Source organism: Crotalus tigris, unplaced genomic scaffold (genome assembly GCF_016545835.1).
Source record: "Crotalus tigris isolate CLP2741 ecotype Arizona unplaced genomic scaffold, ASM1654583v1 scf7180000018697.696732, whole genome shotgun sequence".
Lineage (NCBI taxonomy): Eukaryota > Metazoa > Chordata > Lepidosauria > Squamata > Viperidae > Crotalus > Crotalus tigris.
Genome location: NW_024097153.1, coordinates 378,986 through 395,906, shown reverse-complemented (window position 1 = coordinate 395,906; position 16,921 = coordinate 378,986). Strand labels below are relative to the sequence as shown.

The following is a 16,921-nucleotide window of genomic DNA, read 5'->3' as shown; positions in this document are numbered from 1 at the left end:
TTATCAAGCTGCCATCTTACCATGGGTTAAAGAATCAATAATGCTGAGAAATAAAAGACTATTGTACCTAGAGGAGCATGACCTACAAATTGGTTGGCATGCTTCCTATGGTACGAGAAAAATATAATACATAGATACTTCCAAAACCACTTTATAAGGAATGCACTCCTTTCAGAATGGGGAAGAATAAAGCAGAAAATTTATATTAAACTACATGAGTGGCTTTCAACAATGGAAGCTTTTGCTTACCAAAATTTAATTAACTATGACAAAGTCGTCACCTATAAAGATACTCTGGATAAGGAAGGAAAATTGAAAGACAGATAAGATTTACAAGATTTACAATGACAAGATATTGACTTAGCATGGTGGCCATATTTGCAAATTCAAATAAGATATGAAAAAGATGCAAAGACAACGGGATTTTATAAAGAAAAGACAGAATTTGATCAAATATTATTAAAAACAGATGAAAATCTGATCAAGAAACTTTACAGATCTCTACTAAACTTGAAGATGGAAGAACAAGTAAAAGAAACAATGATAGCATGGGCAAAAAACTTTGGATATTCTATAGATTTGGGAGACTGGCAAAAATTATGGGATAGAATCATCAAACTGACTAAAGCAGTTTCATATAAAGAAAATTTGTATAAAATGTTTTATAGATTGCATATGACACCAGTAAGATTAGCTAAAATGTTTAAAAATACTTCAAATAATTGCTGGAAATGTAAACAAAAGCCAAGTACATTACCATATCTGGTGGGCATGCCCTAAAGCAAAAAAGTTCTGGCTTAAGATACATACATGGCTGAAAAAGATGACTAAAATACAGATAGAATTTAAACCAGAACTGTTTTTTGTTAGGAATATTAGGAGCTAAGTACGAGAAGGAGAATGAGTATTTAATATTGCATGTATTGACAGGAGTGAGAATAGTATTTGCCCAATACTGGAAAAATGAAAACTTACCAACTGAAGAGATCTTAATTAAGAAAATTTTAAAATGTGCAAAAATGGATAGACTAACCTTAGACATTAAAGAGAAAGAAGATTCCGTTTATTTTAAAACATGGGATAAATTTTACCAATGGTTAGGAAAATGAACTAGTGAGAAATGAATGTGATATGTTACTTTGGATATATATTAGTTAGAAGAATGATATGTATTGACCAACTGATACTGTTTATGATTGTTGTTTATCATATTCACCACAGCTATTTACTATTATATTAATTAGTATTAACTGAACATATGTACCTGGACAATATCCTGAAGCTTAATCCCTATCCTGGTCCTATTTCTTCCCCAACCTTTTAAAACTCAATAAAAACCTTTATAAAAAAAGAATCAAAGAAGATGATGAATGGAAAATAGCTTTCAATTGTCCATTAAGCTGTTTTCAGTTCAAAGTACTCCCTTTGGCCTGCAAGGAGCCCCGCTGTGTTTATACAGCTGATAAACAAGGTGCTCTGTGAACACTTATTCAAAAGGGTCCCAGTGTATCTTGATGATATCCTTATCTACACCGAAACAAAAGTGGAATATGTAAAATTGTTCAGGGAGATGCTTAAAAAATGCACAGCCAAGCTGTATGCCAAATTATCCAAATGTGAGTTTCACAAAGAAAAAATTGACTACCTGGGATATCAAATCTCCTATGAAGGGTTCGAAGTGGACTTGGAGAAGTGTGGGCGGTACTGGAATGAGCACCTCCCCAAACCAGGAAACAGCTGAAAAGCTTCCTGGGATTTGCCAACTTTTACCAGCAGTTCATCTCTTTGTTTGTTCACATAGCCCTCCCCATTACCAACTTGCTAAAAATGAAGGGAGGGGGACAAACCAAAACCCAGCCAATCTTTGAAATGGACTATGGAATGCCAGGCATCATTCAAAAAACTGAAAAGACTGCTTTCTGCTGAGCCAGTGCTGAAACACACAGACCCAGGAAAACCTTTTGTCATCCGAGCAGATGCCAGCAATCTAGTGTTGTTATAAGAGAATGAGAAGGGAAACCTGCAACTGTGTGCGAGTATATCATAGAAGTTAACCAAAACAGAGCAACAGTGAGCAGTGTGGGAAAAGTAGGGTTTTGCAGTTAGATGGGCTCTCCTCACATGGAGGCACTTCTTAGAAGGTAGCAAAATCCCATTCCAAGTCTGGACTAATCACAAAAACCTGGAAGCTCTGAAACTCCCCTGAAATAATCTCCAAAGCAAGCACAGTGGGCTCAATATTTCCACCAGTTCAGTTTCACCCTGTATTACTTGCCGGGGGGGGGGGAATGTCCTCTGTCAAGGATGCTGCAGTACAACAGCTCCAAGGCGGAAATAGTAAAACCCCTTCTTCCTGTAAATCAACTAGCAGCCCAGGTAACTACAGAGCACAGGAGAAAGGGAGAAAACCCATGGACAATGCTATCGCAGCTGAATTTTAAAAAGCTTTGGAAACAGATGTTCTACAGCCACAAAAAGCTCTGCTCCACACAGCATGGACTGTGTGAGTAAGCAGAAAGCTGTACGTGCCAGCTAAGCAAAGACTAAGGACTATATAAATGTGCCACAACTCAAAAGTAGTAGGACATTTTGGGTACACCTTCTCAAAAGACAATTCTGGTGACCCTCACTCAAGAAAGACATTGAAAATTATGTTTCCAGCTACCCCATCTGTGCTTCAGCCAAATGGAGGCAAGGAAAATTGCCTGGGCTACTCCAAACAATAGCTGAACCATGGATTTTATTGCGGAGCTCCCCCAAAACTTGGGAAACACTGTAATTGAGTCATCACCAACTTATTCTCTAAGCAAGTCTACTTCATCCCTTGCCAGAAAATTCCCACAGCTAAAGCATTGGCAAAGATGTTCCTACATTACATTTACCACCTACAAAGGGCCCCACAATGCATTATTTCAGACAGAGGGATCCACATCAAAGTTCTGGAGAGCTTTTCTGGACCTCTTAGGAACCAACCAAAGACTAAATTCTAGTCACCGTCCTCAGACAAATAGCAGGACTAAACAATCGAACACAGTACTGGAACAATACCTGCATTGTTTTATTAACTACCAACAAGATGATTGGACGGATCTCTTGCCAGTTGCTGGAAGTAGCTTATAATAATGCTGTGCACAGCAGCACAGGCTTCATGCTGTTTCAAGTGGCAACTGGGCAAGATTTTTAACTGATGCCTGAATTACCAGCCCAGGAATCCATATTTCCTCTTTAAAGGAGTGGATTAATCAATTGAAAAACATGTGGCCAGCAGTGGGTAATGCTTTAGCAGATGCCCAGGCAGCTTACAAAGTCCAGGCTGACAAAAGAAATGTAGAACCGAACTCATTCCACATTAGGGACCATGTATACCTGTCCACCCGGTTCCCACACATAGCGGCCCTATGTGGATTGTTGAAGCAATGCACGAAGATGTGCCATACAGATCAAAGAGAGTGCAAGTGGGTGCACAAGAGATGCCAAAGGGGTCAGGAAGAGTCTACAAATGTGCAAATGTGCGCGAGAACCACAAAATAGGGAGGATGTATGTAACAGGCTCCATGCGCTGAGTTGCATGAGGTGCCAGGATCCGTTTTTTATGAACCCATGTTGATCACAGATTATAACCTTGTTTGCTTCTCAGTGTTCACAGATTTGCTGCTTGATTATCTTTTTCAAGATCTTCCCAGTTATTGATGTCATGCTGATTAGTCTGTAATTTCCTGAATCTGTTTTTTTCCCCTTTTTTAAACATGGAGACCACATCAATTCTTTTCCAGTCTTCAGGTAGTTCCCAGGTGATCTAAGAACTTTGAAAGATATGTTTCAGTGATTCTGAAATCACGTCTGCCAGTTTCTTCAGAGCTTTGGGATGTAGTCTGTCAGTACCTGGTGGTTTCAGTCCCTCTATTACTGACAGGTATGCTGTTACCTGATTTTTACATATTTTAATTTGCATTCCTAAACTTTCATTTATGGTTCTGTTTTTGTTAAGTACTGTTTTCTTTTTGCATGAAGACAGATGCAAAGAATTAATAAGCAGTTCTGCTTTCTTTTTACTGCCCATTACTTCTTTGTCATCTTCTCCAATTAGGGGACCAATTGTTTCTTTGATTTTTTTCTTGTTTTTTATGTACTGAAAGAAACTTTTTTTATTGTTTTAGACATTTTGACAAGTCTTACTTTGTTCAAAGCCTTAGCTTGCCTAACTTCATCTTTGCAGGTTCAAGCTATTAGTTGATATTCTGCCTTAGTTATGTGTCTCTCCATTTTTTTTGTACTTGTCCCTTTTTTGTTTCAGTTGGTCTGAGAGTTCTTTGTGCAATCATGCTGGTTTTTTTCTTGTTTTTATTTTTGTTTTTTAGTGGTATTGAACTGGGCTGGGCTTTTATAATAGTATTTTTCAGAGTTCCCCAAGCATCTTGAGTTGATTTGCCCTTTAAGATTTTCATCCTTGGGGTCCTTCCTAAGAGCTTTTTTAAAGTATAAAACACTTGTTTAATTATGTTCTGTTGTTTGTGTTTGTTTTATATTGAATTCTAATATGACATGGACACTGTTCCCTAAAGTTATTGCAACTTCAATCTCTTCTATCATTTCTTTGTTGGTAAGAATAAGCTGTCCCTCTAGTTGCCACCTCTACCTTTTCGGTGATGAAGTTGTCAGTTAGGTTGATGAGGAATCTATTTGATCTCCCATTTATTGCAGAGTTTCCCAGTTCATGTCAGAGTAGTTAAAGTTAAAGTAAAAGTTAATATATTTATTCTGCTTGGTTGGGTGGCTTCTAGTATATACCTATGGCAATGTCATTGTTTTTTCCTCATATGTTGACCCAATGCATTCTAGAAGGCTTTCAAGGCTTGTTGAGTGCATCTGGGTAGAGAAGAAGTGATCTCCAACATATGATATAATGCAACTCTACCTCCTCTTTTGTTAGATCTGTTTCTTTTAAATAGTTTGTATCCTTCTATCAGTACATTCCACTCATGACTTGCATCCCTTAAAGTTTCTGTAATGGCAACTGTATCATACTTGTGTACTAATATTTTCAGGTTGACTCTGTTTGTTCCCCGAACTTTGTTAAATAAATAAATGTATCTTGAAATCATATTAAATGATGATAATAATAATCCTTTCCTTTTTTAAAATATATTTTGGCCAACTATACTGATAATCTGATTTCTTTAGATGTGCTTTATGCTTTATACAAGTAATTAATTATATACAATATAGTTGTTGCCAATCCTTAATGACCACATGTGTAGATTTTTTTTCAGTGAATACAAGCACAAGCTGATATATTTTATTTTGTTCATGGCTCTTCCTTTCACCAAATAATTGTGGGAAAACTTTAGATTTTGCTTTGCTATCTTGCTATCACTATCTCTCAATAAAACAGTGGTTCTCAACCTGTGGGTCGGGACCCCATTTGGGGTCGAATGACCATTTCACGGGGGTCACCAAACCATGCTGTCCGCCATTTTTTTCCCTTTTCCCTAGCTGTCCTACTCCCTCTTATTGGTGGCCACACCCACTTGGGGGTCACCACAACATGGGAACTGTATTATGGGGTCACGGCATTAGAAAGGTTGAGGATCACTGCAATAAAACTTCCTTTTGAAACAATGCCTGTTTCAAGAGTTCTGCTTTCTTAGGAGGAGTAGTTGAGGCAGGACCTTACAGTGCCAAATTCCTCTTGTTGGTCAACTTAAATCATCTATAGCACTTAAACTTCATAGTTTAATGGGAATTTAAACTCGCCCAAGCATGCCCTACATTGTCAATTTTATACAGTTCACTTAGTTCCTCACAGTGGTATGTTCACTAACATGAATAGTAAATAAAGCATTGGATGCTATCAGAGCTTTAGCTGAGTTATGTTGACCATTTTAATCTGAAACTCAATAAAGACAACCAGAAAGAATTGTAACTTCAGCTAAAAAAAACTGCTTACTATGTAAAGGGTCAGAATAGATTCCTACAAGCATATGGAGAGAAAGACATAGAAAATTATTTCTTTGTTTATAGGCTATGGAATGTATGTGGACGCCTATAAAGAAGTATTGAAGGCAAAACAAGAGAATGGCAGAGGATGATATGGTTAGATAGTGTCATTAATGCAGTGGGCATGGGTTCGGGTGAGATCTAGAAGACAATGGAGGATGGGGTGGCCTGGCACTTTGTGGTCCATGGGGTCACGAGAACTTGCATATGGCTTAACAACTGAGCAACAAATTATAACGAAGTAGAAGATGGCTATCTGTAAGGACCCACTTCAACCCCACATCTTAAGAAAGCAGAACTCTTGGAAATAATTTCTTCCAACGGGAACTTTTATTAAGAATAATTGATAGCAGGCATAATAGACAGGATCTGAGGGATTCCTTACAGATTGATACTTTAAAGTGTACCAAATGCACCCTGCCCCACAGTTCATCCGCACAGTTCAAAACCGGCCAATCCCCAGGTGTTAAGTCCATTGTGGAAAAAGGGGAGATAACATCGATCCGGCTCTGGTTGCAGTGCAATGTTCAATTGGTTCTTCACACCTTCTTTTGAGAAACGGAGAGATAAGCCAGGCTCCGCAGGTTGCATTTCTTTCTCCCCCCCCTTTTCCTAGCTGACAGGTTGGGGAGAAGAAAGTTCAGAGAGAGATACAGTGCAGGAAGCAATTTGTTACATTGTAGCGGCCAGCAGACACAAGCAGTAAACAAAGCAAAAGGTTACATTGTAGCGAATAGAGGAAGCGAAAGCAATAATCCCGCAGGCACATCCCCCCTTCCCCTTGGGAGTATGGCAGAACCCAGGGAAAGGTGAGATTTGTTTTTAGATAGAGGGGATAGATAGAAATGAAATAGAAATGGGTTTTGACATTATTATTGCATTAAATAAAGGGAAACATACACTTTAGGTGTAGTGAAATCTATTATCTTTACACATGGATAAGTCACTCAAACATTCTTTTTAGCAAATGGTGTTTGTAATCTTGAGAAGGCCTATATATATATTTACCTATTGCTTTTTTTCTATCTGAGAATAGACAATGAAGAGAGTTGTTTGCTTATTTGTACAGATAGTGGTTTTCTACCGGAAAAACACTCTTTTTTTCTGTAGAAAATATTTTATATACATATCATATATACATCTAACGTTAAGAGCCTGGAGTATGGATAATCACCCACCCCATTGGAGACAGTCTGGCAAAACATCGAATGCATTAGTAGAGAGGACCACAAAGGAGGCATCCCCTCCTCAACAACTTGTGGGCATCTGGGCGAAGTGTGAATAACGTTCGAAAGATCTTCGTGCCCCCAGAGTAGGTATGCGTTCTCGGAAGATCTGGGGAGCATTGAGAGATACAGGGGTAGCAACCCGTATGTCAGGAATCCCTGCACACTCCCCGAGATATCCAGAAGATTTGACATCCCCCAATGGGGGGCCAACACCTGGACTGGACCAACGGACACCCTTAACCGGAGTTTCTAGCTCCCGGTTATACTCGAGAGAGGAGAGGATGACATCACTGACTCACCCGATGGCGGCAATTCGATCGCCCCAATTGGTAGTACCGGCTCGGCCACGTCAGCAGGAAATGCAGAATGGTTCCCGTGACGACGCACAAGTGGGGAGTGCCAGCAATTTAGGAGAAGTAACAAGGATTGAGGCTTCTAGTTGCCGCACAGAGAACATTCGAGGTGACCCAATTGAAGCTGGAGTACAGGAGCATATGAAGATCAGAGACAATGAGAGGGGATGGATTGGAACGATAATCACCCGATCACATTTGAGAGAAGGGAAGACAGCCTCGCTGATATATTTGGCAGGGATGGCTCGCCCACTCCACCTTGCAACACCAGTCCGATCGTGCCAACGAATAACACGAAATAACTCTCAAGATAGCAATGCACGAGTAAAGAACACCAAGGATAGGGGGGAATGGTAAAAACCATACAGGATAGCACTCACGGGGACCATGATTGTGGGAGTGTGAGTTGTAAATGAAAAGAAAAAAGGGGAGAGTGTACCAGACCTGAACAATCTGGACAGAGCAAGGGAGGAGATGATAGGAATACGCAATTGAACAATGTAGGGGATGTGGCTAAACAAAAAAGAGGGAGAGGTGCCATGCCTGACCCCAAACTCAGCAAAGGGAAAACATATGTCATCCGTACAGGAGATGCAGGAAAAGAACAACTGCTAGTATAAAACCAGCAACCAGAACACAGCTTATTCCATCAGGTCCAGTGACAAGATCTAAGATCTGGGTGCAGACTTTGGTCAGCCTATAAAGGGACTCTCCTACTGACTAGTATTTTAAGCCCTGATGATATCGGCAGCTGCCGACGAAAGCTAGGCGTTTTTATTAACTTTTTATAGTAACTCCCTGGTGTTCATGTTTATTTATTTGTTTTAAGTAGGTAGGTAGGTAGGTAGGTAGGTAGGTAGGTAGAGATATAGACTATATATATAGGTTTTCGCGGGTGTTTGTATGTAGGTCTTTGGTTATTTGGGTTTTCTCCCGCGTTAAATTGGAAGTGTCTTGGTGACGTTTCGACGAAGTCTCATTCGTCATCTTCAGGCTGGTGTTTTCGGCTTCGTGCTTCTAGAAGCAATCCCGGATAACCAAAGACCTACATACACACACACACACACATACACGCACGCACGCATATATAGCTACCCAACTTATACACAATCAATACGTAGGAGGAAAATATATATTTATATATTTAATATATATATATATATCATTATTATATGAGGAAAAAATATTCTATATTTACATATTTAATTTCATATTTACTTTATTCATGATAAAACTGTAATAAAATATTGAACAGCGGGTAAAACAGTCAATTTTTTTAGTAAGCAAAGATAATTTATATAAAAGTAAATGATTGCCTAATTTATGAACATAATAGAGAGGTAAGATTTATTAATACTACTATTTTAATAAGCTTTAATTGTTTAATTACTACTCATTTATTACTTTGAAATGTTCTTGTTTCTATGTTTACTATGCAGTATTTTCTCTTTCTTTTAGGAACATGGACTCCATTTAATCCGGCAACTGTAAGATCTATTTTATGTAAGTAATATTTGAACTCCATTTGTTTTATACTTAAGTTGCACTTGTCTGAAGCGGGAACCAAAATACTAGCCTTTTCAGCTTTATTAATTTAAATAAATGCAGGTAATCATAGACTTACAGTTGGATTTTTTTTTTCAACCTGTGTTGCCAATGTCATATGTAAAATGAGGCAGGACGTGTATCCTTGCAAATTTGGACCATATACCCTGCAGATTCTGCTAAATTACAGTATTTTATAAAAGATATATACAATGCTTACAATTTTAGGAACAGATATGGTATACAAAAAGCTTCATAATTTGCTGTGTATTTCTCCTATACTTATCTATTCTTAAACTATGGTAACTGATGGAGGTCCTTACAATTGAAGAACTAATTGAATTGCTCTTTAAAATGGTTGAAACCAAACTTTTTTTCTCGAATTCTGAGGAATCTATATTTTGCCCTGCATAACAGCTGCTTTCGGGGGGTTTGTTTTGATATAAAAGTGGGAAATAATTTCAGTACAATTAACTTTTTCTTTGAAATAATTTTACTTTCTCATAATTAACTTAAACTTAATAAATTAGCTTAATATTTAATTTAATCTACTATTTAAATTAATTAAGATTAATTATTTTTTCAGCTATGTTTGACAGAGAAAACAAAGGTGGTGTAAACTTCAATGAATTCACAGGAGTCTGGAAATATATCTCTGATTGGCAGAACATTTTTCGCAGATATGATAGAGACAACTCTGGAATGATTGACAAACATGAATTAAAGCAAGCCCTAACAGGTTTTGGTAATTCATAGTAATTAAAATATGTAATTTTGGAAAATAGCTTTATGTAGCCTTTCTAGATGTATAGACTTCAACTTTCAGAATTTTCAGAAATTGTCAATGAGACAGAAGAATTCTAGGAGGATACACCTGGAGACATCCTCCACACACCTGGATGATATCCAGGTTGAAATAGCTTGCCATTAGGCCTTTAAATTAATTAATGTTTTAAGCAATATATTTAATAGTGCAGCAATCACATTATTTAGAACTTATTTCACAAAATCTTGTGGAATCATAGTTGCAATATGAGGTCCATATGATGCTGCCCTTGAAGACTATCCAGAAACTTCAGTTGGGGCAAAATGTAGCCGTGTGGGCAGTTTTAAGTGTTTCTAGAAGAATACATGTTACACTTCTGCTCTGCAAGCTGCATTTGTTGTACCAATGTTTCCTGGTACAATTTAAGGTGCTTATTTTGTCTATTAAAGCCTTCCATGGCATGGAACTGAAATTTTTGGGGGACCACCTGTCCCTAATTACAAATGAAACTGAAGAACATTATTTGAAGGGATTAAAATGTAAGATTATTAAAAATCTGGGGAAGGGATATAGTTTATTCCAGAGATCCCCAACCTTTTGGGCACCAGGAACTGGTTCTGTGGAGAGAGGTTTTTCCATGGACTGAAGGGTGCATGGTTTTGTGTGCTGCCTGCATCTCGCAGATGGGGCTTTGCTTGTTTGTGCTGCCCAGTTGCTGACATGCCGCAGTCCATTATTGGTCAACGGACCCCTGGTTAAAATAGTTATGCAGTTATTTCTGGTAGCCCTTAACTTTTGCTGCTTAGGAATGAATGAAGAGGATTTAATATTTAGTCAGTACTGTAATTAAGGGAGAGTTATGGGGGAAACAGTGCATCTCTCTGAGTACTGCAAAGAGAATTATATAGTGTATCCCCAAAGGAAATAAATAGGCAAATGTCAAGTACAGCTTGATAACTTGAATGTCATCCAAGTACCAAAGGATTGAGCAGATGATACATTTCTTTAGTTTTCTCTGTGGTGTAATTTATAAGATATTATGTATTAAAATAACTGATTACAAGTCAGTTTATTGAAGATTTGAGGTGGGGGATGTTTTAAAATTAATCATATTTTGAACATTGTTATTCAAAGCCTGCTATACTATTCATTTTGGATTTAGAATTGGATTCAAAATCCATTTTAAAAGTATTACTATAATGTAAATGATACTTGATAGAAAATGTTAAGGATATGGACGCTTGTTCACTAATTTTACAAAATATTTGAAGATTTTACAAATACACATAGATGCATAGACACAGAGAGGGAGGAAGAGAAAAAGAGAAATCTGAAACAGCTTATAAAGGTATCTTTACAATTTCAAAAACATGATTATATAATAAAAAGTAGGGAAGAGGAAAAAGCATATCCATTTTTAAACATATATTTTTGGTCCAAATATCTAGATTTAAAACAGCATTGTTTTAACAGTATGATTGGGTACATGAAATCTTTTCTGAAGAACAGCCTCTCATACTTTACAGCCAGGTTTTCTGGTGTGGCATCTCGGCTTGATGTTTGGTTCTCATATGAATGAAACTGGCTTGACAGTAAAGTTATTCACTCTGAAGAGCTTACATTCCTCTGAGGGAGAAAGGGGATAAATTTGAGTATAATTTTTAGTAAAGTATATTATATAAGCTTACAGAAATCATTATACATCATGTGTAATGAGGTTGTTGAATGCATGTCTCCCTAGGTGGAAACCTTACTCCGTTTAGATTTCTAACTTAATAATACAGATTCTGTGAAATGCATTTCTTGATACAGTAGAATGGCTTCCTGAGTACATACTATCGTGTTTCCCCAAAAGTAAGACCTATCCCAAAAATAAGCCTTAGCTTAATTTTAGGGGTGGGCCTAATATAAGCCCTACCCCAAAAATAAACCCTAGTTTTGGGGAGAGGCACATGCCTAAAAATCAAGTTTGGGCAGGAGTATTGGGATGGAACTGCCCCATGTGCCCCATACCTGCTTACCATTATAGCCATGCCTCCCATGAATCAACAGTTGCCTCACCTGACAGCCCACTTCTTCTGCGGTGCCCCCCGACTTGCATTTCACTATCAGAGGCCTTCGGGAAATGCCTCTGCAGCTGAAAATGGAGTTCCAGATTCCTCCCGGCCTGCATTTCGCTATCAGAGGCCTTCCAGACAGGCCTCTGCAGCCGAGAACCAAGCCACAGATTCAATCCGTAACTTGGTTCTTGGCTGCAGAGGCCTTTGCAGAAAGTCTCTGACAGCAAAATGCAGGCCAGGGGGACTGCGAGTATCAATCCAAAGGTCCAATCACAGCTGCAGAGGCATTTCCTTCGGCTGCAGAAGACGTGGGCCAGCTGGTTGGAGCTGTCGGTGCTGCTGCTGTGAGGTGAGACCATGGAAAAGACACCCCCCAAAAATAAGACCTGGTGCCTCTTTGGAGGCAAATAAATAAATTTTTGGAGGAACATGATATTTGATGCTCAGGGTTATTCTTTCTTTCTATTTAAATAAAACATTATTTTCATTCTTGTACATTCTTATAAGTAATTATTTAAAAACCTGATTGAAGAGGTATTCAAACAACACAGCACTATTTAAATATACATTGTATACCAAGATGGTTTCCAACCACAGTGATTGGAAACGGATCAAAGAGAGAAACAACCTGGAATTAAGGAGAAACTTCCTGACAGTGAGGACAATTAACCAGTGGAACAGCTTGCCTCAGGAAATTGTGGGCGCTCCATCACTGGAGATTTTTAAGAGGCTAGACAATCACTTGTCTGACATGATATAGGTTCTTCTAACTGAGCAAGGGGCTGGACTAGAAGATCTCCCAAGATCCCTTCCAGCTTCTATTCTATTCTATTCTATTCAGATTTTAATTTTATTTAATTTTACCAATCCAGTAAACATTATTGTTTTTTTCAGCCATAACTTTTGTTACAATAGCAATAGCACTTAGCAATAACACTTAGACTTATATACCACTTCATAGTGCTTTACAGCCCTCTCTAAGCAGTTTACAGAGTCAGCATATTGCCCCCAACAATCGGTCTTAATTTTACCAACCTCGAAAGGATTGGAAGTCTGAGTCAACCTTGAGCCACTTGGAATCGAACTCCTGAAGTGAGCAGTGATTTAGTCTGCAGTACTGCATTCTAACCACTGGGCCACCATAGTTCTTATTCGTGACACATCACAGTATGCTTTATGGGATAGCCTGATTTTTCATAAAATAAAAAGGTGTCAGCTAGCTCTAAAGGATCTGATTAAATCACATTGGTTCCTTTGTTCTGTCATACCCAAAACTTCCTGGTTTTTTTTTATTTGCTTACATTAATATCATTTATGTAAGTGGCTGCAATTATTTTAAATTTTGCTTATTAATGTTTCCAATTCTATTAAGGATACCGACTGACTGACCAGTTCTACGATCTCTTGATTCAGAAATTTGACAGGCAAAGAAGAGGGCAAGTGGCTTTTGATGACTTCATTCAGTGCTGTGTTGTACTGCAGGTAATCATAGACTGGGGAATATAAAGAAGCCAGATGATCAAATTGTTTCAAGTATGCAACATGAAAACAAGTATGTGAAAGTTTCAATTCAAGTACAGCTTTATGTTGTGGACCATTGACTTTGTCCAACCCTTTATTGGGATCCTGACTTCTACTTTCATTGTAAAAAAAACTGTAGAAAAAATATTCCTCTCCCCAATTTAGATTTCAGTATGTGCATCATATCTGTCTCGTGATTGTTATATGCATTTTCTATAATGGAACACAGGCATTTTATCTGCAGACAATTTGACATTAACTTTTTTCTTCCAGAAATGGACAGATGTCTTCAGACGCTATGATACTGATCAGGACGGCTGGATACAAGTGTCTTATGAACAATATCTTTCTATGGTTTTCACTGTTGTATGATGTAAATATTGTATATGATTGCGGAATAGAACTTGCATACAAATAGTCTCGACTTACAGCCATAATTGAGCCAAAATTTCTGTTGCTAGGCAAGGCAGTTATTAAGTGAGTTCCCCATTTTTGCCTTTTTTGCAATCATTGAGGTTGTTAAGTGAACCCCCCACACACACTGACTTTTCTTGTCGGAAGCCAGCTGGGAAGGTTACAAATGACCATCACATGACAATGCAGCTGTCTTAAAAACATGCCAAGTGCCCAGATTTTGTCTCATGACCATGGAGATGCTGCAAAAGTTGTAAGTTTGAAAAATGGACATGTCACTTTTTTCTGTGCAGCTATAACTACGAATAGTCACTAAACAAATGGTTGTAAGTCAAGAAACACCTGTAAGAAAAATAGATTCCTTTTCTCCATATAACACAATTAGTTTAGAAATACATTGCTTAAAGATTCTGTTTCTCATTGCAAAAGGTGCTATAGCTACAAGATTCTGCATTGTATCATGTATATTTTATTGCTGGAAGTAATCTTTAAACGCGAAACAGTAGAATTCTTGTTCAGATTTGCACACTATTGCATATATCTTTTTAAAATAGAAAACAGAAAATAAATGAAACTTTTATCCTGTGTCTTCACAGAAATAATAACCTTAAATATGCCAGATGTCAAGATAACTTTTTTGTATTTTTCTCCCATTTAGATTAGGTTTCATCTGCTTGTACCATTTATCTTTTTTTAAAAAAAAAAAAAAATGTTACTCTTCTTCCTGGGATTTTTTAATTCTGGGTAAGCAGAATTTAAGAGATTTATTATTAAAGCTAATATTTCTTCTTTTTCCTTATTTTTGGGTGTAATTAAAATGTTTTCTGCCTTTCCTCTCTGGCTTGGAGTTATAACTGGATATGAATACACGCCTGCAGTCTTCTATGTATAAAATGTTTTCTAACTAAGCATTTTGCAACTTTGGGTGGAGTTTTACCTTCAGTAGTTACTGTGCTTAGAATGTGCTGCCAGCCTAAATAATACCTTTCTACATGCACTAAGATCTACTCTACTCTGGAATGGTACATGGCCACAAAGGGCTGCAGTTTCCACCGTGTCTAATTTACTATTCCATTTACTAGTTTACTATTCTGCATCAGGAGCCCATCTTTTGTATGGCAAGTAACCATTTACTTTCTCTATCTTAAATCACAAAACACAAAACTTACTGAAACAAATTTTATTCTTTTAAATTTCATGGAAGAGTATTGGTCTTGATTTACATGACAAATGAAAACCCTAAATAATAGAACTGATAGCCTCATTTAAAATATATTGATATATATATTTCCAATGGTGTTGACTTAATGCCATTAAATCAAAATTACAAATAAAAACAGTAACTAGAACAGAGTTAAAAATGTGTCTCCCCCATTCTTAATTATCATGTTAATAGTATATTTCAGAAATACTAAGCACTGTAATAAAACATTTTAAACTGATTTCAAATGCTGAACAAACTAAGTAGTCCTTGTTTAAGAATGCTAATTGGGATTGGAAACTCTGTTGTTAATTAACTGTATCGAAAAACCATTTGACTACACCACCTAATGATAGCGACAACAGTCATTATCATTAAGTGAAGACTTCATGGGTCATAAAATGAGAATCTCATGACTGCATTTGATGCCGGCTCCCCACTGACATTGCTTGTTGGAACCCAACAGGGAAGGTCACAAATAATGATCACATGATTGCAAGGATGCTGTAATGGCTGTAAATAGGACCAATCATAATTACCACTTGTTCAGCACTGTTGTAAATTTGAATGGTTGCAGAATGAGTGATTGTTAAATGAGGACCACTTGTACAGAAAAAAATAATCCACCAATCTGCTTCCATTATGTCTTCACTGATTTCACTCTGAATTTGAGCAAATGACTGAATATTAATTTCTAGGGGAAAACCCACCATCAATCTTAATGCAATAAAATACACTGAGAATAGCTTTTACCATCTTAATAAGATGGTAAAAGAAGGTGTAATTAAGAAGCTTCAGGCACTACTAACAGTGTCAATTCCTAAACAGTCTCTTCTTTCTGCATCATACCTGTTAATTAGGAAGTCAATTCTGTTCCCAACTTTTTCTCCTTGAATCACCTCTTTAAGTGGTATTCTTTACTTCCATATGAATTCTATTTTATTTTTTCTTTGAGTATGGGAATAGCCTAATCTTGCAAACTGAACAACACTTAAGAGCAGAAGACTAGTTTGTGGCTGAAAAAAGGAAAACTCTTTTACTTTCTTATTCATATTTTTAAAATGGGGAATGGAGCAATGAATCTCTTAGATCTTCTGTATGCACAGTTCTCACAGTTACTGCTGTTGAATAGAGTGTATTTAACAAACTCCTATTCTATACCTGTGCATTTGTTGTTTTTTGCCTAAGTGTAAGATCTTATTTATCTCCCCACTGAATTGCATTTTGTTAGATTAGACCCAACATCAAGATCCTTTTGCCCCATAGGTCTGTCTTCCAAAGTGTTGGCTATTCCCTCCCTGCTTGATATTGTCTGCAAATTTGATGACTTCCCCTTCTATCCTCTTATCTAAATAATTTATGAAAATGTTGAAGAGTACTCAGCCTAAGACAGAATTTTTGCATTGACTGATGGATGCATTCTAATGTATCTAGGATAATAATTAATTTAAAGCCCAGAATGACTTGGCATTCAGAATCTTATTCTATGTATCAGAATCTATTTCTTTGGTAGGGGGGGATTTTACTAGATGGATCTGGGTCTTTTCCTTTTTCCCTATGCCGGTTCTGCCATACTCCTGGGGGGAGGCCTTTGGGGAATTACTATGTATCTTGTCTTTTTGCTTAGCTGCTACAATGTATCCTCTCTGCTTCCTCTATCTGCTTGCTCTTTGAACTGTTTTCCCCTTGATGTCAACCTGGGGTGAGAAAGGAATGTGCCTTTGGCCATCTGGCTTATCTCTCGCTGCAGAAGAGAAGGTGCAAAGACCCAATAATGTTTTCACAGCCTTGGGAACGGAGTCTTATCAGCCTCGTTCCCAAATAGACTTAATACC

At 37.4% G+C, this 16,921-nt stretch overlaps 1 protein-coding gene across 5 annotated transcripts in view; it reads left to right on the top strand.

Moving 5' to 3' along the window:
- The window catches only part of PDCD6 (programmed cell death 6), a 124,660-nt gene extending 109,426 nt beyond the window's left edge, over positions 1 to 15,234 (top strand). For 2 of the 5 annotated variants that reach the window (XM_039355600.1, XM_039355604.1), the window contains 4 exons: positions 9,038 to 9,082; positions 9,711 to 9,869; positions 13,323 to 13,432; positions 13,745 to 15,234. In XM_039355600.1, the coding sequence (XP_039211534.1) occupies positions 9,038 to 9,082; positions 9,711 to 9,869; positions 13,323 to 13,432; positions 13,745 to 13,843 (413 nt within the window). In that variant the 3' untranslated portion in view covers positions 13,844 to 15,234. Of the gene's footprint in view, positions 1 to 2,284; positions 3,914 to 9,037; positions 9,083 to 9,710; positions 9,870 to 13,322; positions 13,433 to 13,744 lie in introns of those variants that run through there. The other 3 variants (XM_039355606.1, XM_039355601.1, XM_039355605.1) reach the window with 3 other exon arrangements.
- Positions 15,235 to 16,921: the final 1,687 nt, after the last annotated feature.